The 27,278-nt window shown below is 38.9% G+C and overlaps 1 protein-coding gene across 1 annotated transcript in view; it reads right to left on the bottom strand.

Annotated features, from left to right (window-relative positions):
- The window catches only part of SYT10 (synaptotagmin 10), a 58,159-nt gene extending 37,588 nt beyond the window's left edge, over positions 1–20,571 (bottom strand). The window contains exons 1-2 of the mRNA XM_081129204.1: positions 19,977–20,571; positions 3,650–4,007 (exon numbers count right to left, since the gene is read on the bottom strand). Of these exons, the coding sequence (XP_080985330.1) occupies positions 3,650–4,007; positions 19,977–20,127 (509 nt within the window). The 5' untranslated portion in view covers positions 20,128–20,571. The remainder of the gene's footprint in view (positions 1–3,649; positions 4,008–19,976) is intronic.
- Positions 20,572–27,278: the final 6,707 nt, after the last annotated feature.

Raw genomic sequence — 27,278 nt, 5'->3', positions numbered from 1 at the left:
TTTCTGGATCCTAGGTCGATGGTCAACACTGAGCCACGCCCGGCTGGGCCTGATTTTTATTATGCCTTAATACTATATTAGTTACAAAACAGATGTCTTCTTCTCTAGTCTCTCCTATGAACTTTTGCCAAGTTAATTTTCCTAAAACATAGCTCTTTATTCAAGGAAGTCTTCTGCTGCAAATATTTTTGACAGAAGGACTTTGAACATCTTAGCTATGATTTCCAGGTCTCCGCATACTTTCATTCCAGCTGACTGTATCTTTTATTATCCCTCCACTGAACTCTGTATTCTGATTAAAGTAATTTACCTGCTGTTTTCTTAGATTTCTTGTTTTATGTCTTTTCACAAAATGTTTCCATTTGGGATGCACAACCACTCCCAATGGCCATTTATGGAAATTCCTAGTTTCCTTTAGTCTCCATTTACTGGCTGGCCCTCCTCTATACCTCTACTGGAAATGATTTTCCTATTGTCCTAATTCTGCATTCTCCACTATACAGTCTGCACATGTAATTCCTTATATTGAAGTTGGCATTAAGTGTCTTATCTCTGCACTACGTTGCCAATGTTTTTCCAGCTCCCTAGAGTTTGCAGAGTGGAAAGATTGTGTAGAATACACTGACTCTTCCCAGAAGTAAATATGTACTGAATAAGCCTATTGCATGAAAAAAACAAGCAATCAAGACGGATGCTGGAAGAATGTGTAATGAAGAAATACACAAAAGTGTGTGGGTCTTTCGCTTGCATGGCAGGCTGATGGGGCCGAATGTCCAGGTATTTGAAAAGGGAGATGAGAAGGCTGTTAACTTCTGAACAAATCAGGATGTTAAGTATAGAGACAATTAAAACTTAAAAGAGTAGGATGTTTGTCATCTATTGCCTGAGCCAAATAAAGAAGAGTCCCAATAGCCAACTGCAGCTGGGCTATCCTAATAAGGTGAGGAAATGCAGCATTAAAGTTAAATTCATTGTGTGTGTGTGTGTGTGTGTGTGTGTGTGTGTGTGTGTGTGTGTGTGTGTGTGTGTGTGTGTGTATGGTTTGATTTTGCTACATCTCAGTGAAAAGTTAGCATTTGAGCAGAATAATAGGATTTATAATAATGTACTATAGATCTAAGTGGACTGCATAATGAACTCAGCAATTTCCTCTTCCTCTCCATATGAAGGTAATTTCTAATATGATAAAGTCATTAATGTTGATTAGGGTTTTTGAGAACTTGATATAACCAAGTTTTCTGCAAGGAATTCGCCCCAAAGCCAAACAGATTAAAATCATGGCTCTAGTCCTTCATGATAACTACATATAATTCCATATCTCTGAGTAGAATGAGCAGAATGATGCTCCCACTCTCCAGCCTCCAAACTACCTGACCTCAGCAGACTTGTAACCGACATTTTTGCGAAAAACTGCATCTGCTTGGCTTTACTGCTTAAAATGTATTTCATCTGGATAAATTTGAATTCTATCTCTTCACCAGCTGCATGACTTTGGGCAAATCTGGAAGTCTCTCCGGGCTTCAGTTAACTCACAAGTAATTATACAAGTAATGGGTATAATTAACAACACTTACTGCATGCAGGTTTGTGGAGGATTTGCAGGAAGGATGCCTGGCAAAGTGACTAAATTGCAAGCAATCAAAAATAATATTTTTTTCTTTGTTTATAAGCCACTCATATAAACAGGAAAACTCAAAGAGGCAGATCAAAGGGTATCAAAGTTCCAGCAAAATTATGAATTTGTATTTCACTTTTTCTCTTAAGAATATGAGATATGTACAATCCAATTTTTATGTTTTTTAAGATTGAGAGAAAAAGTTTTTTTCCAATTTATTCAATTTCACCTAATTACTAAGAAAATCAGGGCTAGAATGATGTGTCTTCACTCATATTGTATATTGTTTCTAGAAACCAATTCTGTATCCAAGGCCAAGTCTTCACATGTGTTCTCAGTACATATTCTTTCATTCTCTCCTAGCTAGGAATGATCACATAAGCTGTCTCTTTACATTCAAGAGATAATAGTTTAGAGATAGTATTTTCTTTTTCTGACGTTTCCAAAAAACATTTCGGCCGAGAAAGTCAAGCAATTTTCATAGATTACCTCAATTTTTCTTCATGAATTGAGTATCCTATGTAGGACTAAAAGAGCTGAATAATTCTGAATGCTAAAAGTTGATATATAGTCATAACTTTGTTAATATTTTTTAAATGTTTTGTAATTTAATGGACTATTTTAACCCTGAAATTCCTGAGTGTCTTAATGCTTTCTTACATATAAGGGTTGGCCACAGTGTGCAGCAATGATAGTAGTGATAATCAACTAAACACATGAGATAATTATAAAGCCATTATTCCTATAGATATTTAAAAAGTGGCACATGGGATAATTATTTTACGGTTAAATATCCATAATAAATGAATTTAAATGAACATATATTGAGTCATATTACATAAAAATCACAAAAATTTTTAAATATCCCTAAATGCCACTGCTCAGGAAAACTTGTCAAAATAATAATTAAACATGAGGCATACCCCGGTTACAGAATTTAAATAGAAAAGTATAACACTTCTATATATCCCCCTTATCCCAAAGCTCTTTAAACCCCAAATAGTAATTATTTTTACTTATACCTTTGGAATTTATTTCAGGAAGAAGATGGTTTATTGATAAATAAAATCACTTTTTTACTTCACAAAAGATATATTGAATATAGTCTTTCAATTCTAGTAGCAAACATGACCCATGCCCAAGTTTTCAATTTGATAGATTTCTAAACACACAAAAATTTTTCATGTCAGAAAGCTAACATGCACCTTCAATTTAGAGAGGTAGGAAGGTAAGATCAGAAAGTCAATTAGTTAGCAACTTACCTCCCAATACCACTGCTGACCCTGTCCTAGGTTAAAATTAGTTATTAGTTCTCGGAAATAAAGAAAAACTGCTACTTATCATGTTGTTCATTTTAAGGTCTAAAGACCATACTTAGCAGAAAAAAATGACTCCTAACACGAATCTCTTTTTCCTTTTAGTTAACACAATCTAAAATACACTATAGCAAATTATTTTCATTCAAGCAAATTTTTGCTGAGTTTTTCCAGGCTGAGTTAAAATATCTCCTTAATGAGGTCTCTCTCTTCCTTCCTTTCACGTATGTTCCTGACATTCACCAGAGCTCTTGTGGAACTTACCGTACTCTGCCCAGTATAAGTTTGCTGTATGTGTTCAAAGCAGCAATGAAATTTTCCAGCAGTTCCATGTTTGTGGTGTCGGTGCTAAACAACTGTAGACCAAACACCAATCTCTGTTACTAGGCTTTAATTGTGAACTTCTAATAATTTCATGTTATGACTACTTCCTTGATATTTACTGGTTGAATTCAACTAAATTGAAAGATTGTAAGCGGCAGTTATCAACTAATGATATTTCAAGGGAAAGTCAATAATAATAATCTGTCCTACCCATTCCCTATTTATTCATTTATGTTTCCTATGTAGTTCTCATTTCTTCTGTTTATCTTTTGTCTCCTTTCCCACCTCAGTTTTTCTCTTTTTTGAAATCACACCACTCACACCACACACACACACACACACACACACACACACACCCCACCCCCACAGTTTTATATGTTTCAACTTCCCTTACCGGGTTGAAGATGCAGGCTCAGTAATTTGTCTTTGCACACGTGCATGCTTAATTAAGTGTTCTTTTAAAGCAGTCTGGACTTCTGCTGGGATATCGGGGGAAGTGTGGCTGATTTTTATTGCAGGCTCAATAGCTTTCAGTGCTGGCTTTCCATTTTCTTTAAGCTCTTTTTTCTCTTCAGTCTCAAACACTTCAGCAGGAGCACCCGAAGTGGTCTGTGGAAGAGCACTGATGTTGGAAGCCACAGGCTTGCTCTTCCAGCAAGGCCAGCACAGCTTCCAGAAGACAAAAAGGGAGACGACCAACAAGGCCAGGCCACAGAAGCTGACAACCACTGCTAGCAAGCTGACCGAAATATCTGGAAAAGATTACAACGTAAAGAAATATTAGTTCATTGGTATGTACAGAGCAGATCCGAAACAGTGAGGTAATTTTACATTGTAACTATTAATAATAGCCCCCTCATTTAGAATTTCAAAAATTTAGTTTTCAGTTATCTTTCTAGGGAGAAAGAATTAGTAATTATGTTAGAATCCTCAAAGGAGACATTTGAAAAATTCCATCCAGTTGTATACTAGAAAAGCATAATATATGCATATTATTTCCAAGGACACTATAAAGGGTCCAAGAGTTTGCAAAATGAAGGTGGGCAGCTTGCAACTTGCCATGAAGTCATGAAGCTTAAGAAACTCAGAAACTGCATATGCACAAAAAGCTTCTGTTTGCTTCATCTTTGATGTAAAGATGTAACCTTCTGTCCAACTGGGTTTGGCTCAGCGGTTGAGCATCGACCTAGGGTCCAGGAGACCGCAGTTTGACTCCCAGTCAGGGCACATGCCGGGGTTGTGGGCTGGATCCCTAGTTGGGGGCGTGCAGGAGGCAGCCGATCAATGACTCTCTCATTAGTGATGTTTCTCTCTCTCCTAATGGTAGATATCTGTATAAACCCTTTATATCATGTAAATGAGAATAACACATCACTATTAATTGAGAATATATACACTGTTAGCTGTATTTTCAAACTCCATAGTTTGTTTGATAACTTTGCATGCTCCTAATTTCCAAAGTCCAAAATTAGCTAATGATTTGTTATCTAAGTACATCTAAAATATTCTTATTGCAAAATAATTATAAATTAATATATATTTATTATGTAAAATGATTCAGAAGAAATATAGTAAAAAGGTAAGATGGAATAAGTAAGTAAATGGGAGAGAAGTGACAAATCTCTTATGCAGAAGAACTGCAAACAATTTATGTAGATATTTTGCCCTCAGGGAGGTGGAGCACATGTCCTTACTCAATTGTGAGTTGCACACAGTTACTTCCTTCCAAAGAATACAATATGGAAAGGGACAGGAAGGGGTAACTTTACAGGGGCGAAACCTCACCCAGGTGGTCGAGGTGAAAATCGAGAGTGATGAATCATACTGATGGTATATATCCTTGATATGATGTGATGGAAATGGCACTTTACCTCTGTGGTCTTCCTCCCCCAAACCTATACCCTGAGTCTAATTATAAGAAAAGTATAAGACAAATTGCAGTAGAAGAGCACTCTACAAAATACCTAACCAGTACTCTTCAAAATTGTCAAGGTCATCAAAAATAAAATAAATGAAGTCTGAGAAACTGTTAGAGCCAAGAAGAGACTAAGGAGACATGACAACTAAATGCAATGTGGTATCCCAGATGGGATCCTGGAATAAAAAAAAGGATATTAGGTAAAAACTAAGGAAATTTGAAAAAATTATAGACTTCAGATAACAGTGTACCAATATTGGTTCACTTGTGTGTTCACAAGTGCATATACTAACATAAAATGTTTAAAAGAAAATTTGTACTACCTTCTCAATTTTTCTGTACATCTAAAACTGTTCTAAAAAGTAAAATTTATTTATAAAAAGTAAATATCCCTCTACCTGCTTCCATTTTCCTATTCCTTAGGTAACCAGTGCTAGCGATCTGGTGTTTTAGCACGCTTAAAGTTCTGAAGACCAAATAGATTTCCCATGAAGGAAAATTTTTCTAGATTCACATAGCTTTGTAATTTACTTTACAACTCTGTTTAGCCTCAGTGTCAAATATGAATCCAATTTCTTCCATTTGTTTTAAATAAAAATTTTAGAAATATGTTATAGGCTGAATTATGTCTGTTCCTCTACCCATCCAAATTCATATGTTGAAGTCTGAACTTCTGGTACCTCAGAATGTGACTGTATTTGGAGAGAGGGCCTTTAAAATAGTAATTAAGGCAAAATAAGGTCATATGAATGGGCCCTAATCTAATATGACTGCTGTCTTTCTAAGAAGGGGAGACTAGGACACAGACACTCACAGAGGGAAGACCATGTGAAGACACAGGGAAAAGGCGGCCCTCTACAAGCCAAGACAAGAGACTCAGAAGAAATCAACCCTCCTGACTCCTTGATCTAAGACTTGTAGATTCCACAACCTGAGGAAATAAGTTTCTGCTGTTTAAGCCACTCAGTCTGTGGAACTTTGTTATGGCAACCTTAGCAAACTAATACAGAATAAAACTAATTTCCTTTAACCACCACTATAAATCCAGGAGGTGCTTCCCCTGTCCAGAAGTAACCACTGATCCCAGTTGGGTGTATATCTGTCTGGTCCAAGTGCTAATAAACCAAAGTATCTCTTAAAAAACATAAAAATATAGAATTGTTTAATATACATTTTTACATAAATGGCTTACTGCATATTTTTCAATTTGATTTATTTTTTTATTCAGCAATACCTGAGGTCATAACTTCATATCACATAGCACTCCATAATATACTTCATCATGATGGATATTTAGTTTATGCCCAATGTCTTGCTATTACAACACAGCTACAATGAGCATCCTCGCACCCTCTTCCTTGTGCATATTTGTGAATGTTTCTCTAAGGTAAATATCTAGAATAGAATTGCAGAGTCATAGGTTATGCACATATTTAGTTTTACTAGATATTTACAAACTGTACCCCAGAGTGGCTGTAACAAAAACATGATATTGAGTTTTCTAGTTCCTACAATCTCAGAGAAATATTGTTGTACTTTAATTTTCACTGATCTGATGGGGGAAATGATGCCTTGTTTTAATTTACATTTCCTTGATTGGTAAGATTAAATGGTTCTGTTTAAACTCCTGATTCGTAGCTAATAAAAATCCATTCAGAAACTGAAATAATTCCAAGTTTTTATTCTTACTTAATTACCAGGATAAAAATTAAATTTGACATGCTGTGATACAGAAATATTAATATTTTCCCTCACTTTCCAGTTGCTTACCAAAAATTGAATATATTTCCCATTTATATTCTATTGGTGAAGAATGTGTGATCATATTTTATATTTTGTACTTCACTTTATTTTTATTTTATTTTCATTACCCCTGTACTTGTGGAAAAGAGAAAAAGTATAAAATTAATGTGCTTCCTGAATATTAACTGTGGTTTTAAAATGGAAGAATAAATAGGACAACTATGGCTTCATGAACTTCATGCATTTCCAGCTCCATTTACATTATATTTTTACGGATATTTTAACTCAATTAACTTCTCCAACAGGCTAACTTCTACCCAGCTGGGGCCAAAAGCCAAGATATAAGAAAACTACGGAACAATGTGAGGTAATGGAAAGGAGGGAAGCAGTTTTCAGTCTATAACTGAAAACTCCTTCCTTTTTACTAATGGGGGTCAGGCATTAGAGAACTTTTATTACTCCACCCACAAGGATTTTACGAAATTCTTTTATGCCCCTGTTCCTTAGTGACGGGTTTTGGCATTCATAATGTTCTCATCTTAGAAAAAAGCTCTGTGGAAATCTCTGACCCCAGTTCCATCTTCCCTATTGCTGACAGTTTTCTTTTTAAAATCAATATCTGGTTCTATTATTTGGGGGACCACAAAACATTTCAACCAAGTCACTTTTGAAAGTGAAAGGCAGTGCTATCAATAATTCCAGGGTAGCACGAAGAAACCAAGGCATGTCCTGGCAACTGAGATACTTAGTCACCCTCTTAGCTCTCTTAGCCTGACATCCTTCCAGGTCTCCCCGTAGCCAAGTGGGGCAAATCCAGACTCTGCATGGCATTCTACAGCATCTCTGTGATCTGACCCCTGGTTACTGCTGCAGCTTTACTCTTCTGCCGCTCTCCTCCCCCTGTTCTTTACTCTGACCACACCATCACTCTCTCATGAATTTGTTCAGGCTGTTTCATGTAGCTCCAGTGCACTTTCTCCTCCGACTTGGCTGCCTGGCAAATTTCTACTCATCCTTCAATAATGAGATACAATAATACCTCTTCCCTGAAGCTCTCTCTGCCTCTTCTGTTCCTACAAGCTTTTAACGCACATCCACCACTCTAACATGGATTGGCCTATAATCCTTTACCCCACACTCTTGGAACATGATGTGTTTCAAAAATTATTATTTTCTTCTGAATAGTACAAAGTAATATAATACACATTATCCAGGATAACATCCAGTAATAAAACACATTAATTTATCTATAATGAAATGTCTGAATTAGGTAACACTGAGTGGGATCACTGAAGACCATAAGTAGTTAATGCCAATTCAGGTGAGGTGTTAACACCAAATTATCATAATTTACAAAATAACGTTCAATTTTCAGGATTTTGAAGTTTCATAATTGTGGATAAGGGATTATGGATCTGCACTTGTTTTGCTTCTCCAAATGTTCCCATACTGCCAATACATTCACTCCCTGATCCTTCAGAACAAAATCCAAATTTATTCGCCTTTTTATTTTTAGGGTCTAGTATATATCACATAGTCAAAAATGTTATGTAGCTATTGAGTATTTATTTGGGGAGTTGCCTAAAAAGACACTCAAATGTCTGTGGAGTTCAAGGTGGCTGAATGACTTAAAGTTGACTGATTTGGAGAGAATATGCACAAGCCCTCCTACTAGGACGATAGCATAACAGCTTGTACTATGGAACAATTTAGACATGGATTCAAATAATTCCACCGCTGTATGACTTTGGGCAAGTTGTTTAGGTTTTAAGAACCTCAGTAAAATAGAACTATTTATTTCATAGGAATGTTGTGAGGTTTAAATAAGAAAATGTATATAAAATATTTAGCACTATAATTTGCATAATATGTATCACAATAGGTTGCTATTATTATCAACTACCTTTCCTTAAACAAGAGTATTGAGGGGAAAAGATGCAAAGATATGGATTCGGTATGAATTGAATGGTGAGTCACAGATTGGTAAAAAGAGGAGCGACATTTTCTGATGATATCTGGTACTGAAGAGTGCATTTGTTTATAATGGAGACCAACATTTCTAAGTAAATGTTAATGTTCAGGAAGCTAATAAATAACATTCCATTTACTACTTATTTGTGCAGAGAACAACTAAGAGACAGACATAGTATTCAAGCCAGTAGCAATTGGAACACTTGGGGATATCCCCTTAGGTATATCATAAAGTGGACTTGCAAATATATCACCTTGAATTAATTAAACTTACCCATACAGGCACAGGCCTGGCTGGACAACCATAGGTGTTCCCCATGAGAACTCAACCCTGTAAAATTCTCTACATGGAGGAGCAGAGAATATTTGTTTCCTGAGAATGCAAAGCATACACCTCAAAGGAAGGGAAACAGCTAAGTCATTCTCAGAGACGGGAATGGGCTGAGATTCCACGAATATTCCTATCTTGCATCTCTTTCCATCCAGAGATATATAGCGAGGGGGAAAGGTATTTCCCCTCAATAGCAACAAGTGAAAGGTGGGTTAAATAAAATTTTATTTTGAAAAGTAAAACAAAGATTATAAAAACAAGCTTCTTGTATTTTATATATTTTTACATTGCTTGCAATTATGACTAATCATTAAAAGTATTAAAAAACCAAAATCCATTAATACCTAGATCTTTATGACGTAATTTTTTCAACAAAACTTAACAAAATAAAAAAGAACCTGACTGTCAAAAGATTATGGGAGGATTTATAAAGTCATCAACATGTTTTTAATAATGCTTTTATAATTGTGAGTCAACATCTAACCATGACATAAAGAATGCTATGGAGTTTGGACTTAGTGCAAAGAAAAACATGTAGCCTGAGTAACGTTTTTAAGTCAGTTACCGAAATGGTTGGGTATACATTTCAGAAATGATGCTCTGGCTGAGAAGATAAGAGTGGAAGCCAGAGTAGAAGAGAAACTACTTAATACAATAGTCATTCACATAAGAGACTATGGAGCAGCTCCCAATGAGGGTTTCTGAAATGGGGGAAAAGATAAGATTCTGGAGATAATTGGGAAGTCAAAGTTGTAGTGAAAGAGTGTGAGGACTGAAGTCCAGGAATTGGACACATTGGGAGACAAAGCGAATGATGAGGTAAGATAAGAAGACCAAGACTTCCATTTTGGCCTTACTGAGTTTAAAGTACCTGGGGCCATGCAAGTAAAAATTCTAAGGAAACTCTTGGCCATGCATGACTGCAACTCAAGATAAAATGGAAGGACTTCCTTAAAGAGTGGAATCTGAATCCATGGAAGAGAAGATAAACACCTCTACAAAATTCTGAGTACACCAGTATTTAAAGAAACAGAACTTTAAGAAACAAAAAGCCTGCATGCATAAGAGATTGATAAAGAGCTGGAGTACTAAAAAAATCAGGTCAATATGTTTTCATAAAATTCCGGAAGAGAATATTTTGAGGGTTGACAAGTAACCATTAACTTTAACAAGTAGGACTTCACTGAATTCAATGAGACTGGTGAAACAAAGGTTGTGTTAACTAGATTAATGTGGGAGCGAGGAAGTGAATTCTATGAGTAGGTGAGTCCATCAGGAAACCAGATTTAGGAAAAGAGGCGTGAGAGCAACCACTGGACTAGCACATGGAGTTGATGAAGGTGTTTTTAGCAGGCTGGGTAATACCTAAGTGCTGTATGTTTGAAAACTTATGGAAAGGAATGAGAGGACAAAAAGAAAAAGTTAAGCCAAGTAGAATAATTAATAATGAAGCCCCATAAAAGATGAAAATGGATGGGGGAGAGGGGCCTGAAGCAAAGGTAAAAGAATTGGATCACCTCCTTTGTCAGAAAAGGAGGATGGTTCTGGAATGAAGTAAGTTTACACGTCTTTGGGTAGGAAGTCAAGTAAATTCTTGTTTGTATTTTCTCTCCAAAGTGGAAGTTAGGGTCAACTGCCAGTTATTTGATGTTATTTGGGAATAGTTTGGAATATTTAAGTAGAGTGGGAAATGTTTGAAATAGGAACTGTAGAGAACAAAAGAAAACTCAATAGGAGAAAAATAGGATGTCTGGTCAGAATTGAGGCTTCTTTTGAAATTTGATATGAATAGAGTGATACTAGCCTGCCCGGTTTTAAAATTGCCTAATTATTCAGTTGCTTTGGTGTAGGGATAGAGAGACAGGTGGGTTTGTCCATGAATGAGGTCCCTCCCTCCCTAGGAGAATGTGATAAAGCTCAAAGGAGAAAGCAGTTGCAATGATGAAGGGTACACCATATGATACCACGTGTTACGGACAGGGAATTCACAGAGACGTAGAAGGTGGATGCTTTGAAGTTTCTTGGTGAGAAAGATGAATCATAGGAGCTTTTGGTTGTGGGTTGAGATGCCTGAATATGTAATTTTAAGACAGCATTTTTCACATAATAACAAGTGTTTGGGCATGATCATAAAGAGACAGAGAAGGTGGAGAAGAAGAGAAGACCACTGGAGGAAAGGGGCCAACCACTGGGAGGCCGGGGTGATAAGTGTGAGTGGCCTGCTTTTCCCACATAGACTTTGAAGTTACTCATTGCAGGCGGCGGACTTGGGAGAGTAGGACTCGCTAGCTAAAATGTTTAATGTATTTGTGTAATTAAAAAGAATCCATTATGTAACATTCATCCTAATATATCTTGGTAAGACTAAGAGTTAATGGAATTTACAAAAATTAGATTAGGCTCTAAGATAATTAGGTTTAAAATTGCTCAAACTCTGGTTTGATTACATACATATGCATAACCTTTGCTCTACCACTGTCTTTTTATCTGTCTGATTGTATATCTCTGACTCATTTTTTTCTATAGAAATCGTACTCTTTTATCATGTCTTACTACCCTGAAATAAAGTGACACAGTTCTGAAAATCTGAGAAAAGACCATTCTCATCAGAAAAGAGAATAAGCCTAAAAATGCCAATTCCTCTCAGACACTTTCAGTAAAGCAGAACTTGACTAAAGTCTGCATAACCAGATCACACCATTTACAGGGCCCCGTTCACTGTGGCTTGTGAAACCTGTTGGGTCTCAAAATCTACTACTCACGCAGATGGCTATTATCGCACAGAAAAGCACAGACCAACTGGCATGCTCTGAATTCCCACTTACCACTGCTTTAGTTGATACTCTTATCTGTGCTTTCTGTATCATATTTTTTAAAAAATTTTAAATGCTAGTAAATGTTCAAAATGTTTTCTCATAATTAATCATAAATTCCAATTTAGTTTACAGATATTCCTAGCCTTTTGGTTTTTTGGTGGTTCCCTACAGTTGCCTGACCACAGACCACATTTATGGCATCATTCTGTAGAGAAAGAGGGGGAACAAAACTTAAATCAAAGTAAAATTCCTATTCAAAAAAAAAATGAAAGCAAGCTAGCTGCCTCAGGGAAGTTGAGGCAAGATGCCTCTAAGATGAAAATTTGGAATTAGTTTTGAAGTTAACTTATTTAAACTATTCAAATGGTATAACTATTATAATAGGGCATAATTCTGACTTCTGTAACAAGGGTCCACATTAACAGTGATTTAAACAAGACAGAAGTTTCTCACTTATGTCACTAACTGTCTCAGCAGAAGCAAGGCAGGTACATTAGCGTCAAGGTGTCTGGAATTCTAGTTTCTTCTACATCTTAGTTTTGCTATTCAAAGGGTTTTGCATTCTCTAAAGTAAAAGATGGCGAGATACCACGTCCACACTCCAGGCTGCTGGATGGAGGAACAATAACAAGGGAAAAGGGACGCTGAAGGACCGGCCTTTCATTTTAAGGGCACAATCTGGAAGAAGTGCACATCACTGATGCTAACAAGTGTGATATATGATTTTTTAAAAATCTATGTCTCATTAAGTTTTAAAAGTGGACTTTCCATAAGTATAAAATAAAAACTCCTTGCCATAAGAGTCAGTCTTTAATTGACAACATTTTTCTTTCTTTCTTGGTACCATATAAAATAATGGAGCACCTCATAATCAATAGCATCTTAGATTTAATAAACTGTGTAAACCCAATATAGTATTCAAATATCCAAACGTATAACAGAAGTCTTTATGTCTGCTTATTACTGAGTAAACGATTTACTACCTGTGATGTGTATTAATTATATATTTAAATTAACTTGCACCACTATGCATAGCATTTAATTAATGGCACCAGTACACTTTACTATCTGTAACACTGGCTTTCACATAGTAAGTGCTCAATGAGTAGTTGTTTGAATAAAAGCACAATGCTAAAACCACTTCTCATACACATTAATAGCTCATACTGAAGCATTAGAAATGATAGTAAGCTTTTTTTTTGGTTAATCCTCACGAGGATATTTTTTCCACTGATTTTATAGAGAGAAGAAAGGAGGGAGGGGAACAGAAGGGTGGAGGGGGCATCGATTGGTTGCCTCCCACATGTGCCTTGATGGGGGCCAGGGATGGAACCTGTGCCCTTGACCAGGAACCTAACCCAAGACTCTTCAGTGCACAGGCAGATGCTCTAACCACTGAGGACACTGGCCAGGGAGACAGTAAGCTCTTTAATATTGTTCTATCAATTGTTCCTGTAAATCTATGCCTTCTGAAATAGAACTGTGGGGATAATGAAGGCTGAAGAGAAAATAATAGTCCTTGCTGTTCAATTAAAATAATTCTGCCGTATGAACAAATTGACATTTATAAGATTTAAAAAATTGACTGTAATTGTTCTCTGTTCAGTAATGGAATGTTAAATTAGACAGTAGATCATAACACACTTCAGGATCTACCTCCATGAAAGGAATAGTTATTAATATTGGTTGCTCCTCTCCTCCCACCCCAGCCACCCCAGGGTGATTCTACCTTTCTAGCTCTGAGGCCATCACAGAGCCATCCAATTATAAATGGTGTTTTATTTTCTAACAGCCTACATAAGTCATGTTAATGTCAGCTCTTACAGCTTCAGTGGCCACTTAGGATACGTGATGTTATGAGAAAAAGAAAAGCTATCGTATGAGATAATAACAAGAAGCCATCTCTTTGGTCAGGGACTGTTTCTAAACTTGGCCAGTATTGGGTATTCCACCAACAAAGGAAATTGGCATCGTACAAATTAAAAACAAGGAAAATAATTTATTGACCTTTAATAATAACACTCCCTATCAGAAGGTCTAGTTTTCTTTGACACATTCATATTAATTACACTTTGGAGTCTTTCAATAGATAACTCTTAGCTCTTTTTCCACTGGTATATTCTGTCTTCAATGCTCGTAATACTGAATTTTAATAATAATATGGACTGTTAGTTACATAACTTAGATAGCTAAAGTGTGGTAGGAAAACAAACAAATGAAATTTTAATGTATTATTTTTCTAATTAAACATTAACAAAAACAATTTAACTGGTAACTTAATATCTGCTTTCATTATGGGCTTTTTAATGAACATATAAAAGAAGCAATATTTATAATTATATCATTTCAAAGTTGTGAATTTGAAACATACTAAAGCCCTTTACACAATTTTACTGTTAAAATAAATCAATTATATTTGGCAAAGAATATGAGTTAACAGTTGTGTACACTTAAGTGCATATGCATGCATATACTCAGGTAAAAAAATGAACACTGTATCTTATATTTGGATGAAAACAAATCTAATGAAAAGAAAGTTTAGGGTTTGGGCCATAATTGCACGCTGAGAAACCTTATGGATACATTATGATATGCCACTAATTACAGCCAACAGTACGTATAATAATAAAGAGCCCATCTTTACAAACATTTGTTTCAGTGTCCTTTAGCACCACAAACACCCCCAGGATCTCTTCTTATTCTTACTTTGTGTTGGACCTAGGATCTAAGGAGCCCTGGCTTCTTATCTAACTAGTGATTTGAGAGGAAGTTGCTAACTTTTCCTACATCAGTCTTCACAACTGCAAAACGATTTCTAGTTCTAACTGGAATGACTAACAGCAATTTAAATAATGATATATTTTTTCCAAGCTACTTTCTACTTAAGCAAACTAACAGGCTTTCCTTTTACTACTGTAAAAGGAAATAGAACATGGATAGATTAAACAGACATTTCCACTTCACTAGAACTTCAATAAACTCAATACATTTATTATACAACACAGATTTAGCCATGGTGTTCCTTGCTTTTTCACCAGTATGTTGCTCATTACATTTTAGCCTTTAAATGCCTTAAGTGCTCTAATTTCTGTCATTATCATAAACTAAATACTTTGATGCTTATCTTCATAGGATACTATATTTGAAACTGGAGACACGAAGATACAATTATATATAATTTATTTACAAAAGGGATTTGGAGATTATTAAATACCGCCCATAATTTTATAAATAAGGAAACTGAAGCTTCCTGAGGGTAAATTCATCGATTCGACTATTCATTCTTTCATTTATTGAGATTCTTTTAGGAGCCACAGATATTTGTAGGCACTGAGGATAAAACAGTAAACAAAGGGCTGTCCTTAAAGAGCTTATATTCTATTGACTTAATGTGTATATCATTAGAATAAAATGTAAATCAGGAAGAACACAATTATATTTTCAAGTGTAGATAATTTTAATTGGCATTGGAAATTTTATTAAACATTTATGATGTCTGTTGTCTACCAGAATTTTATACAATAAAAACTTGTAATGAATGCAGATATACCCCTCCCTCCAAATAACCATTTTTTTTCCATGAAACAAAATTACAACTATGATTAGGTTTTAAAGAAAATGTGATTTGAATAAAATGGATAGCTATATACTTTGTATATAAAATCACTCTTATAAGAATTAGATGTCAGAGACTCACTACTCATATAAAGAGGAAATACAGATCTTAGTTTGTTAAAAGGGAAAAATATCCTGCTAATACTGCCAAAATATTGATGTTTTAGAATTAAGAAAATTAGATGCTTGCTGAGACCTGTTTGGCCTTTGAAGTTACTCGTCCATTTCCCTTTAGAGAAAATGAAGCCAAGTACAGCCTGTATTGACGAGCAAGCAAAAATGGGACCAGAAATAGAACCTGGTCATTTTTCAGTGGAGTGACAATGGGAGGAAGGAAAACAAATCCTCTTATACATTCTTCTTCAGTGGATCTATACTTCTAAATTCATTGTGGTTTAGTTACTCTTTCCCAAACCTACAAGTCTCAAGGAAAAATTTTCACTGTTTCTAAATTGTATTTCTTTATACAATCATTAGAATGTGTAAAACTCAGCAAAATAATGATAAAAAATTATAAATAAATTGTCTAATCATTGCTTTGTGTCTGAAGAGAAAAACCTATGAAGTTCCCTTAACCATTTTAAGCCTTTCTGTTAAGACTTAAAATGCTGTTAAAACTTAAAATGCTGTAGTCACAGAGGAAAATCATGAGGTAATTTTTAAAATTTTACATAGTCACCTCTTTTCTTAATAATTAAGTAGCTTCAATGAAATTCTTTGCCATTTGCCTACTCAGCCCCACATCTGAGAAACTGAAGAACACATGTATGAATTTGGAAGTTGTTTAAACTTTTATTTTAGAATTTTTAGCTTCAAATTAAAAGGGGAAAATGCAAAATTAAAACACTGATGTATTAAATGTTTATTTAAAATATTTATATTAAATTAGGTCTATACAATTGTGATATGACTGTGAGTTTAAGTGGGTTTGATTAGCTATGATTTATGAGGTCTGCCTGTCAAACAACTTAGTTTCCTAAAGCTTCATAAGCATTTGGATATGAAGCAGCAATTAAAGATTGATTGGAAACGAACCCAAATCCAGTTCAAAAACTATTATGTATAGTTAGTCACAGTATATCTAAAAAATAACATTTGAAACCAATATATTTTTTTGTATTTTTTCTTAAGTATTCTAGTATTAAACCATATTGTGCATTAAGATGATTTAGTGGGTGACATATCTCTTTAAGGGGAGCGGGAGAATCAGTGGTAAAAAGACTCCGAAAATCTGATTTTCTAAAAATTTCACATAATGAACTTTCTAGTGTACTAGTGATGTTGACATCAATAATGTCCCTAACAAACTATTCCAAAAGAGTAAATTAACTTGTGTTGGCAGCTGCATGGAGTCTGTCTTTACAAATTTTAATGAAATGTGGGATCAGTCAACTTAATTGGAAGATCCTCAATATCAGTATCACTGCTGCTGCTTTGCTACTGCTGTTATGGTAGAGAATGGTGAAGCTTGCTCTTTATTGGCATTTTCAAAACCAGTAGGATAATGTCTTATTCATTACTCCTTTAATGTAGATTGACTTTAATTGGGATTACCTCAATTTCTCTCCCTCTACCCAGAAGTGAAGGAATCTAAAAATATACACAATCTAGAAGCCTGCAATTGTCACTGCAACCTTAGAGTAACTAACACCATCTGGGCAGTGCTGATTAACTTTCAAAGTAAATAACCACTGTCCATTCAATGTCCTATCTTCCTATCAGTAATGTGCTTTTCATTAAACACACAGGGAGTAGAAGGATCATCTATTGAAAGTGTTATTTAGAGACCTATAATAAAGGGCATAGGTGCATAAGTTATAAGAAAATCTGCTTTAAAATACCTGAAGCTGAATGGCTCATTAATGTAATTAAAGATTTGGTAAATAATCTTAGAATCTACTTCATAGATATCTCTTGATATTGGGTGTTTATTTGCCAAATAAAGTATTTTACGTCTGTTGCCCAGATTTACAAATGGAAAGTGTAATGAAATCTTGTGTAGTTTTAATCTCATACACAGCCTAGTAGAGTGTCTTTTCTAGTGATAGCCACTCGATGTATATTCATATATTAAATCAAGCACCACATTTGAACACTATATATTTTCCCTTAAGGGGAGAAATGCCCATGTATTTGTTTTAGACTAACCTCCCCTTTTTCTGTTCCCAAGAGGAAGTCCAAAAGGAATTAGGATGACAAGTACTTCTTGTAGTGCTTAGGGTAAGCTCAGAAATCTCTCTACAGTGCATATACAGCAGTGTCTTACCTTAAACTAGGAGAGCTGTGCATTTACAAAGATTTAGAAGCCAGTACTACTTGGTTTCCAACCTTCACAAATTTCCCGTATTAACAGCCAACCTGAGACCCAGGAAACCACTACTTGGTGTATGATCACATGGGGAGGAAGGCAGGGAGAAATCAGTATTTTTCTCCATAGCATCAACTGTTAAGTGACCAAAAAACAAGTCTTTAAACTTAAATACCCTCATTTCCTTCACTGTACCCCCTTCTCCGAGTCTTACCTTTACCATGTGAATCCCTAAAGACATTTCAGGAGAGCTTATCACCACAGAGGACTTCATCAGAGAACTTTATGGTCACACTATTTTGACTGTTTATCTCAGGCTTAGCAACCATACACATGACACGCACATAGGTGATGTTCACCCAGCCGCCTCCTCTAATAAAGTTTCATATATTCCTAGGAATTTAATGCCTACTGAACAAACGGAAAAGACTTCTGTTGTGGTCATTATACATTCACAAAATGTCTAAGTTTCCAGCAGGTGGACAGCAGTAATTATGCATCACGCTGCTGCGGGGGCCAAGGAGCAGCATCTCCTCAGGCTCTGCCACGTCGAGCGCACACGGAAGCCCCTCTGGGTTCCTGTAACCTGGGATCAGGGAATTCGAAACCCCGCAGACGGTCCATTTAATCATGGTATGTACAAGCTCAACCACAGCTACTCCCCCCTGCCTCCCCGCTCTCTCTGCTTTAGGTGGTGGTGGGGGGGGAGGGGAGGGGGGAGGAGAGGGGGGGAGGGGAGGAGGGAGGGGGGAGGGGGAGGGGAGGAGGGGGGAGGGGGGAGGGGGGAGGGGAGGAGGGGAGGAGGGGAGGAGGGGAGGAGAGGGGAGGGGGGTTCTCCAAGTGCGCGCTCCCGGCCTCCTGCCCAGCGCGCAGCACCCCGCAGTGGAGCTCCGCCCCGAGCCCCGCCGCCCGGCCCTCACCTGTTGCCCTGGCTACCCGCAAAGCACAAAGCCCCGCCAGGAGACTAAAAAGACAGCAAAGCAGAGGGGAAGAAACGAGGCCCTCCAGGAGGAAACGAAACCTTACACCCCCCTGCCCAAAAAATCCCATAAGCAGTGGTTATCTCCCAGAGCAACAAGTGCCTCTCCCAGGGGACTCGGTACCACGCGCACCACACGCCCGGAGTCCACCTCGGCCGTGTGAAGGCACAACAGGCTGCACCGGCCACGGCGCCGGTGGTTCAAAAACCCTTGCGCCCAGGCGTGACCAAAACAGAAGTTTTGGACCGTCCCTCCCTCGGTCCTTCCCTCTTGAGAGAAATCTGAGATTTCTTTCCGCCTCCAGATTTCTGACGGCCGGCGTCCCCCATCCCACCCCATCCCCTCCCAAGTTTCCTGAAGGGGTAGGAAAACGCCTGTATGTTGGGGTGCGTATGAGAGCGCGCGCGTGTGTGGAAAGGATTTATAACCTTTCCCTCTCTTCCACTTACCCTATATGTGTCCTGAGCCTTAGCTGTCGCCTAATGGGCGATCAATAATCCCCGCTGTTTTGCCAACGTTGTCATGAAGCCCTCGAAAATCATCTATATTAAAGGGCTTGGGAAACTATCAAGTGCTCAACAGGTTGCGAGTCACCCCTTCCCGGATCCTCGCCGCCTCCCGAGGCCAAGGCAGCCACAGGTGCGTCCAAGCAAGGACTGTCCCGCCCCGGCGCCTTCCCCAAGCCCGCTACCCGCGACCCACGGGACACGAAAGGGCAACCCGAGTCCCACAGGCGAGCGGTCCCCGGGCCGCCGCCCGCGCGGGAGGGAGACGCGAGGCGTGGGAGTGCGCGGCGAGGGGGTGCGGGAGCCAGGGAGCGAGGCGGCGGGCAAGGAGCAGACCAGAGAAGCGGAAGGAGCCGGGCGGGTGAACGTGGGGAGACAACACCCGAAAAGTAGCCAGCTGCTGAGCGAGGGGAAGGAGCGCGGGAGGAAACGCGGCGCCCTAAAGGCGCGGGAGGCGCGGGACCCGGGAGCTAGGAGGGGAGCGCGCGGTCCCGGCGGAGCGCGAAGACGCGGGCGGAGCCCTCCCCGGTTACCTGTGCTGCCTCCGCCCTGGCTGCCCCGGTCCGGGGGGAAGATGCCCGAGCACTTCTCCCACTCCACCTGGCCCGCGAAACACAGCTCGGTGACGATGTGCAGCGCCTTCTGGCACAGGCTGTTCACTCCGTCTTCCTTGTGGAAACTCATCGTTTGGCTGCTTTTTCCTCGGTCGGCCGCCCCTCCTGTCCGTTACCTCTAGGCTGGCTCTCCCGCGCCCTAAGCCATATCCCGCCCGCGGGGACTTTGGCCGGAGAGCTGGCGGCTGAGAGGCGGCAACTCTTAGGAGCCCCAAGTTGGCCCCATGGCGGGAGCCGAGGGCGCGAGGGAAGGCGCAGAGGCCGGGCGGGAGCCCACGCGAGGCGGCGGCGGCGAGGTGCGCGCCAAGTGCCGGCCGCGCGAGCGAGCCGAGGCGAGCTGCCGAGGGAAGCGGGGCATGGAGTGCGGAGGAGAGGGGGAGAGGCAATGAAGCCGAAGCCCGGGACTCGCCGCAACAACGCCCCCCTCCCCTTCCCAGCGCTTTTGTGTTCCTGCCGGGCGCCTGGCGGCGGCGCGTCCAATCGCAGGCCCGCGCGGGTCCCGACGACTCGCGGCGCGGCGCGCGGCGCCCCTCGCGCGCTCGGCTCCGGATGGGGTGGGCCCGAGGGGCGGTCCGGCGCGGGCGCGGGGTCGGGCTGCGGCCGCGGGCGCACGTGCGGGAGCGCAGCGCGGCGGGGAGCGGAGACCTCGGGTTCGCCTGCGCGACTCCCAGACGGCGTCCTCCGCCCCGCCGCCCTCCAGTCTCGGCCCTTCAACTTCGCCGCTCGGCTGTCTCCTGTCTGCGCGCTCCCCGCTTCCACCTTACGGAAACGTCATTCCAGCGGAAGACAGATGGAAAAAGTTAAATTTTAAAAATGTACAGATGATTAATCTAACCGGACGTCCCTAGAAAGAAGAAAGACGTCCCTGGAAAGCATTTTTAAAAATGATTTCTAACGGTGATGGTTTAGACACAGACTGTTTAACCCGAGAGGTGTTGTGTTGCTGGTGAAATTCACCTTAAGGTACATTGACTTTTTGCCGAGTTCAGTTTGTCTTTATGCATACAAGCAATGAAAAGGCAAATTTAAATTCCTTGTTTTTTATTTATTTTTTTTAACCCTCTAAGGAGCTCACAAAACGAACTATGTTATTTGCGTTAATAGTCAGGATTGTGTCGATTAACCCGTAACTGGCAATTGAACACGCACAACTTGACGAGTCCCCTTTGTCACATTTGCAAGTGACTTAAATACTGAACAGACGAGGCGTGGGTGTTAGAGGGCACGCGGGCTAAATTCACATCTGTCACCACACCTCTGCTTAGCCTTGAAGAAACTGCTCTCAGGACTTCATCTCAGTCTGTAAAATTGGGGGCTTGGACTCTCCTGTTGTTACAATTCTTTCATGTAAACGGGTGCAAATTACTTATGGAACTAAAGCTACAAAATAATGTTGATAAACATGCACCACAAGGTTACAGTAAATGCATTTATCTGGTTTTTAAATTGTTTTCAGGTAGAGGTTGATCCCATATTATATAACCTGAGGACTGATTTAACCTTTAATTAGATGAGGATTCTTTATTTTTGAAGTGGAATATCCTGAACTAATTGTTAGCATACTTCTTACTGGTAGACTAGGTAGTCTTATTTCAAATTGCTGGACAGTTTATGATAAATTATTTCTTCTGTAAGGACACTATGGTAAAGCTTACTAAGAATATTAGGCATAGCATCCTGGTATGTAAGCATTCATTAAGTGAATCATTTCAACCTGATTCATAGGACAATTGGTATAAAACTAGGACCATTTTTATCATGAATTAAGGCAAACTAAAGTCTGCAGGCTTCGTTTGCTTTTGTTTTTATGCACATTGATTTGGGTGGTATTTAGACCTGATGGACTAAAGAAATACTTTCACTATCAATTAAAAAACACTAAATATCTGCTGTATGTTTGAAGTGAAGTAACACACCTTAATCAGGCCCTGTCCAATTGTCCTTGCTCTCCAGTGCTCCACAATCTAGACAGACAGACCCACATAGGACAACCTACAATGCAATGCTGTGCTTTGTATTTACTGTTTGAACAAACTGCTGTGTGGGAGGAGCAAAGGAGTGCCTTGTACTACTTACAGACTCTAATTGCTTAGGCAGAATAATGCAGAAGGTCTGTCTAAAATGACCCTCTTACGTTTGATTTCAGTGATAACTATTAGGTAAGCACATTCTGAAAATAACTTTCCTGATATTTGTTTATGCTGTTCCTGACCTGTTGCTACTCTTACTGTTTCCACAACAAGCAGAGTTAATTTCATGATGATATTTGTTCATTTTTCTGAGTTTGTTTGAAATATTTTTGCTTTCAACTAAAATTAATACCATAAGGTTTTGCTGTTTTTCCTTTAGACTGTCTCACAGCTCATTAGTAGGTGAATCAAACCAGTTTTTGTTATTAACAGCTCAGGCAGGCAAGGGTTTATGAAAAGTAGAAGCTGCATTCAAAGTCTTTTTTTTTTTTCTTTCAGTGTTGAAGGATAAGATGACATGATTTTCAGTTCACAGCCTTTAATAAAAAAATTGCCAATTATTTCAGCTAGCAAGAGCCTAACAAGTAGGCCACATAATTCAGATTTGCATATATTTCACCCATACTTTGAAGTTGCTAAAACAGTAAAGAAAGGGAGAGCACGTTAGTACCGATATTTATCGAGCTGTTCAAAGTGCTGTGTGAGTCAAAGCTTCCTTCTGAATGACCTCTGCATTAAGTAGAGGAAGAACTGGTTTGGAGGGGGAGAGCCTAAGAGAATGCTGTGGTGAGCTAACAGCCTCTTGAATGGTAATTTTGAACATCCAACACTCATTTTCCTGTTTGCTCAACCTACTTCCAGTCATTTCTCTCTCCCTTTCCCATGCTCCTTTCAAAATCTGGAGGTGAGGGAGCCATCTCCTTAAGCAGAGATATCCCTAGGGGAAAGGGAACTTGGGAATCATTCCTGAAACTATAATTTCAAATATTAACCCCCAAGACAAGAACCAAGAAGTTGAGTAAATGAGGAAATCGCAAAACAACTGAGCTTGGCCTAGATGAAGATCAGACACACATTAAATTTCAGCTTACCTTAAAAAAAATCCCTACCTTCCTTCCCTGTGCTCTGCGGCTGGCTCAGGCCCATCAGAGCCCCGTTCTAACTTCTTGTACACACTTTGGCCTGCTCCTGTCTTCCTTTACTCAGAAAATGGCATCACTAACTCACTCCCAAGTGGCGGTGGTGACGACCAGGCTTCTGATTTGCACGAACGGGTATTGCTGCTGAGAAGTCCAGTTCTCTTATGACTCGGCCTGATTCATGACTCTGGAGGTTTGGTGTCTTCTGTTTTCCCATTGTGTTCGTTTTGTCCATTTGTCCTGAAATGCTCAGTATGCATTTCAAATGGAGACTCAGGTCCGAGTTCTTCAGTTTTGAAAAGTTCTACTGATTTATTCCTTCAGTAATTCTCTCCCTTCCACTTTTCTGTGTTGTCCCTCCCTGGAACTCGTTTATGTGCGATTTTTGACCACCAGGATAGAATCTCCAATTTGTGTTTCTCTTCTGTTTCCATCTCTGTCACCCTCTACTCCCTGAATTCTGATTTTGGGGAGATTTCTTTGCCTTTCTCTTCTGAGCCTTCTGTTAATAGTACTACTACAGTTTCGGTGGTTAGCTATTATAGTTTTAAAATATGCATACTTTTTTGTTTACTGATTTTTTTTCTTTCTTATTTTATGGATGCACAGTCTGTGCTTATTTCTCTAATCATATTAATAATGTATTTTTTGCTCACCCTCCCTGCTTCTGTCTTGTGTCTTTTTTTCTCTGAATAACATCTTTTATTATTATTTTTAGTTGTTCTTCATGCTGTAGGATTATTTCAGGTTTCTGCTGATATAAATGGCTAAATATAAATGCTCTCTCCTTATATTTAAGAGCAATATAATATGGAGTTGAAGCTCCAAGTGCATTAGTAACCAGCAGCCTTCACTGAAGGGTGATTCAGGGTATTTTGACTTGGTGCACCCCCAAATATCAGAGAGGGATTATTTAATCATTCATTAGGGATGTGGGGTAATAATTAAAATCTGCCTGGTTTTACTTACCCTCTATTTTCAATTGGAGGGTTAAGTAGAACCCTTATTCTGCTCTCTTGTAGTTTTGGTGTCCTGGGTTGGAGCCTTTCTAGTTTAATATCTTCAGGGATAAACTTCCATTTGTAAGTTTGGGAAAGGTGATCATCTGACCAAAGAGTCATGTGCATGGAGACTTGAGCCTCAAGATACCTTAAGAACTACATCAACTCCAGCTTCCATCTTGTAAACCTACTAGCATCTTTTTTTTTTTTTTTAAATATATCTTTATTGATTTCAGAGAAAGGAAGGGAGAGAGAGAGATAGAAACATCAATGATGAGAGTCATTGATTGGCTGCCTCCTGCACGCCCCCTGCTGGGGATGGAGCCCGCAACCCGGGCATGTGCCCTGACCTGGAATCGAACCGCTATCTCCTGGATCCTAGGTTGATGCTCAACCGCTGAGCCACACCAGCCGGGCTCTACTGACATCCTTTGGCCTTTTGTCATCTGTGTCCTCTTCTGTCCTATTTTGTTTTTTTGGACTTGGAGCTTTTTATTGCTCTGTTGTCATTTCAGGAGGGAAAGGAACACATGCATGTCTCCAGCCCATCATTTTCAACTGTTTAAAAGGCAATTCTGGCCCAGCCGGGTGTGGCTCAGTGATTAAGCGTCCACCTAGGATCCAGGGGATCAGGGTTCGATTCCCGGTCAGGGCACATGCCCGGGTTGCGGGCTGCAGCCGATCAATGACTCTCTCATCATTGATGTTTCTCTCTCTCTCTCCCCCTCTCCTTTCCTCTCTCTGAAATCAATAAAGATATATTTGAAAATAAATAAATAAATAAATAAATAAATAAATAAATAAAAGGCAATTCTGATTGTGTCACTTCCGGTGCCTCCCCATTGCGCTTTAGGTATGTCGAACACCTTGAATGTGGCCTGTGACAGCCCTTCTTGACCTGGCTTCTGTCTACTTCCTTTTTCTTTTCTGAATTCTTTGACTTTGTGCTTTCTTTTTATTGTCTATTTCTTTTTTGTAGCACATAGAATTTAAATCAAATAATTTGATAAACTCTGGCAGGTAGAGAACATTTCTTCCTTTGTCTCTGTTCTTTTCCAAGTGTCTTGTCCTGTGTCACCAGTAATAGTCACTAAATAAATATTTGCTGAATGAATAATGCACGTCATTTGTTAACCCTATCTTTTCACCTCTATTTGTCAGCAATAAAAGCTTTTACTTGCTTGTTTCAGGAATACTAGAGAAGTTGGGAGAGATTAGAAGGAAGAGCGAGTGGTAGCAGTGAAATATGTCCTTCAAGTAGGACAAGCAGCCCGGCCGGGCGTGGCTCAGCTGTTGAGCATCGATCTAGGATCCAGGAGATTGCAGTCTAATTTCCAGTCAGGGCACATGCCGGAGTTGTGGGCTCGATCCCAGCAATGACTCTTGCATCATTGATGTTTCTATCTCTCTCCCTCTCCCTTCCTCTCTCTGAAATCAATAAAGATATATTTTTTTTTAAAAAAGAAGGAAGAACATGGTCATTTGTATCTCAGAAACAGACACTAACATTTTAACATTTGAGTACCTACTTTGTGTCAGGTCCATTATATATTTTATACATATGATTTAATAATGATACTTTATATTTGCTATATAAAACTAAGTACTTTGTAAGCTAATTTTTACGGTAACTAAATGAATCCTAATTCATTTAGAACAGTGACAGGCCTGGTTCTAAGCTTTTTATGTATATTAACCCACTTAATTCTCATAACAAACTTATGAGATGGGTGCTATTATTTTCCCATTTTACAGGTTTGAAAACTGAACCACGGAGAGCTGAAGTAGTCCTTCTTAGGCCATTCAAACACTGGTAGTAGAGCCTAGATTTGGAATAAGGCTACTGCACTGTGCTGCTGCTTCTCATTTGACCTCATGAGAAGCTTACACAGTAGGCGGAACGAGATTAAAGGGCGATTCAGCCTGGCAGCTGCACTTGATAAAAACATGTCATGATAAAAGTATGGCCTTTACCTGCTTCTCCATTCACATTAGCAACCAATTCTTGCCCCCGATGATTATGCCATTTAAGAACTTTGCGTGTTGCCTGGCCGGGCGTGGCTCAGCAGTAGAGCGTCGACCTAGGATCCAGGCGATCAGGGTTCGATTCCCAGTCAGGGCACATGCCTGGGCTGTGGGCTCCATCCCCATTTGGGGGCGTGCAGGAGGCAGCCCATCAATGACTCTCTTATCATTGATGTTTCTCTCTCTCTCCCTCTCCTTTCCTCTCTCTGAAATTAATAAAGGTATATATTTTTTTTAAAAATAACTTTATGTGTATCATGTCAGATTCTTCTCTCTCATATAATTAAAAAAGCATGTAGATAGATGTGTAGATAAATAGCTGTTCTGTGATTATTTTCCCCAAAGGTGCAGATCTGACCCAACTATAATTAATGAAATCCCTTTAGTTCAACTGGGTACCTTGAATGAGTTATTTCAAATGACTCTATATTTTTCAATGTAATGATATACCATAATTTATTCAACGGTTTCCCTACTCATGGAGATTCACTGTATCTTTCATTACTCACCACTGTGGATCCTCTGTCACACATTAGCACATGTTGTAGTAGTGCATAGCGCATTTTGTAGTAAACCTCCTTGTAATATTTATGTACGTACTGAGATTTCATTTATACGATCTGGATTCCCACAGAAGGGAATTCTGCTATATGAAATCACATTTAAATTCACATTGCTACAAAAAATATGTGAGAACATCATTTTTGTTGCAACTCCTGCTTACAAAAACAGATGCTACTACTTTTAAATTCTGGCCATCATTTTAAGTACATTTTTTCAAAGACTGCACTGAAAACCTGTGAATGATATGGTCATATTTATACATATTTGTAAATTTTAATCTATATATATACATGTATAAACAGTTAAAATTGAAACTTAAAACATTTATTTTTTATCCACTGAATTTGAAATTTTATTATAGATTCTATAATAGAAAAGTGAAGTATATTATAATTAAATACAGTATGATTAATAATATGTGAATATTATTGATAGAAATAAACATATAATAGTGTTAATATTTATAGAAACTCAGCAGAAAGTGCTCCTATTGAAGTGTAGTATTTGTCAAGAGACTTTTCT

The sequence above is a fragment of the Miniopterus schreibersii genome, assembly GCF_964146895.1.
Source record: "Miniopterus schreibersii genome assembly, chromosome: 2".
Lineage (NCBI taxonomy): Eukaryota > Metazoa > Chordata > Mammalia > Chiroptera > Miniopteridae > Miniopterus > Miniopterus schreibersii.
Note: the sequence above shows the minus strand (reverse complement) of the source record. Positions and strands in the feature narration are given on the sequence as shown.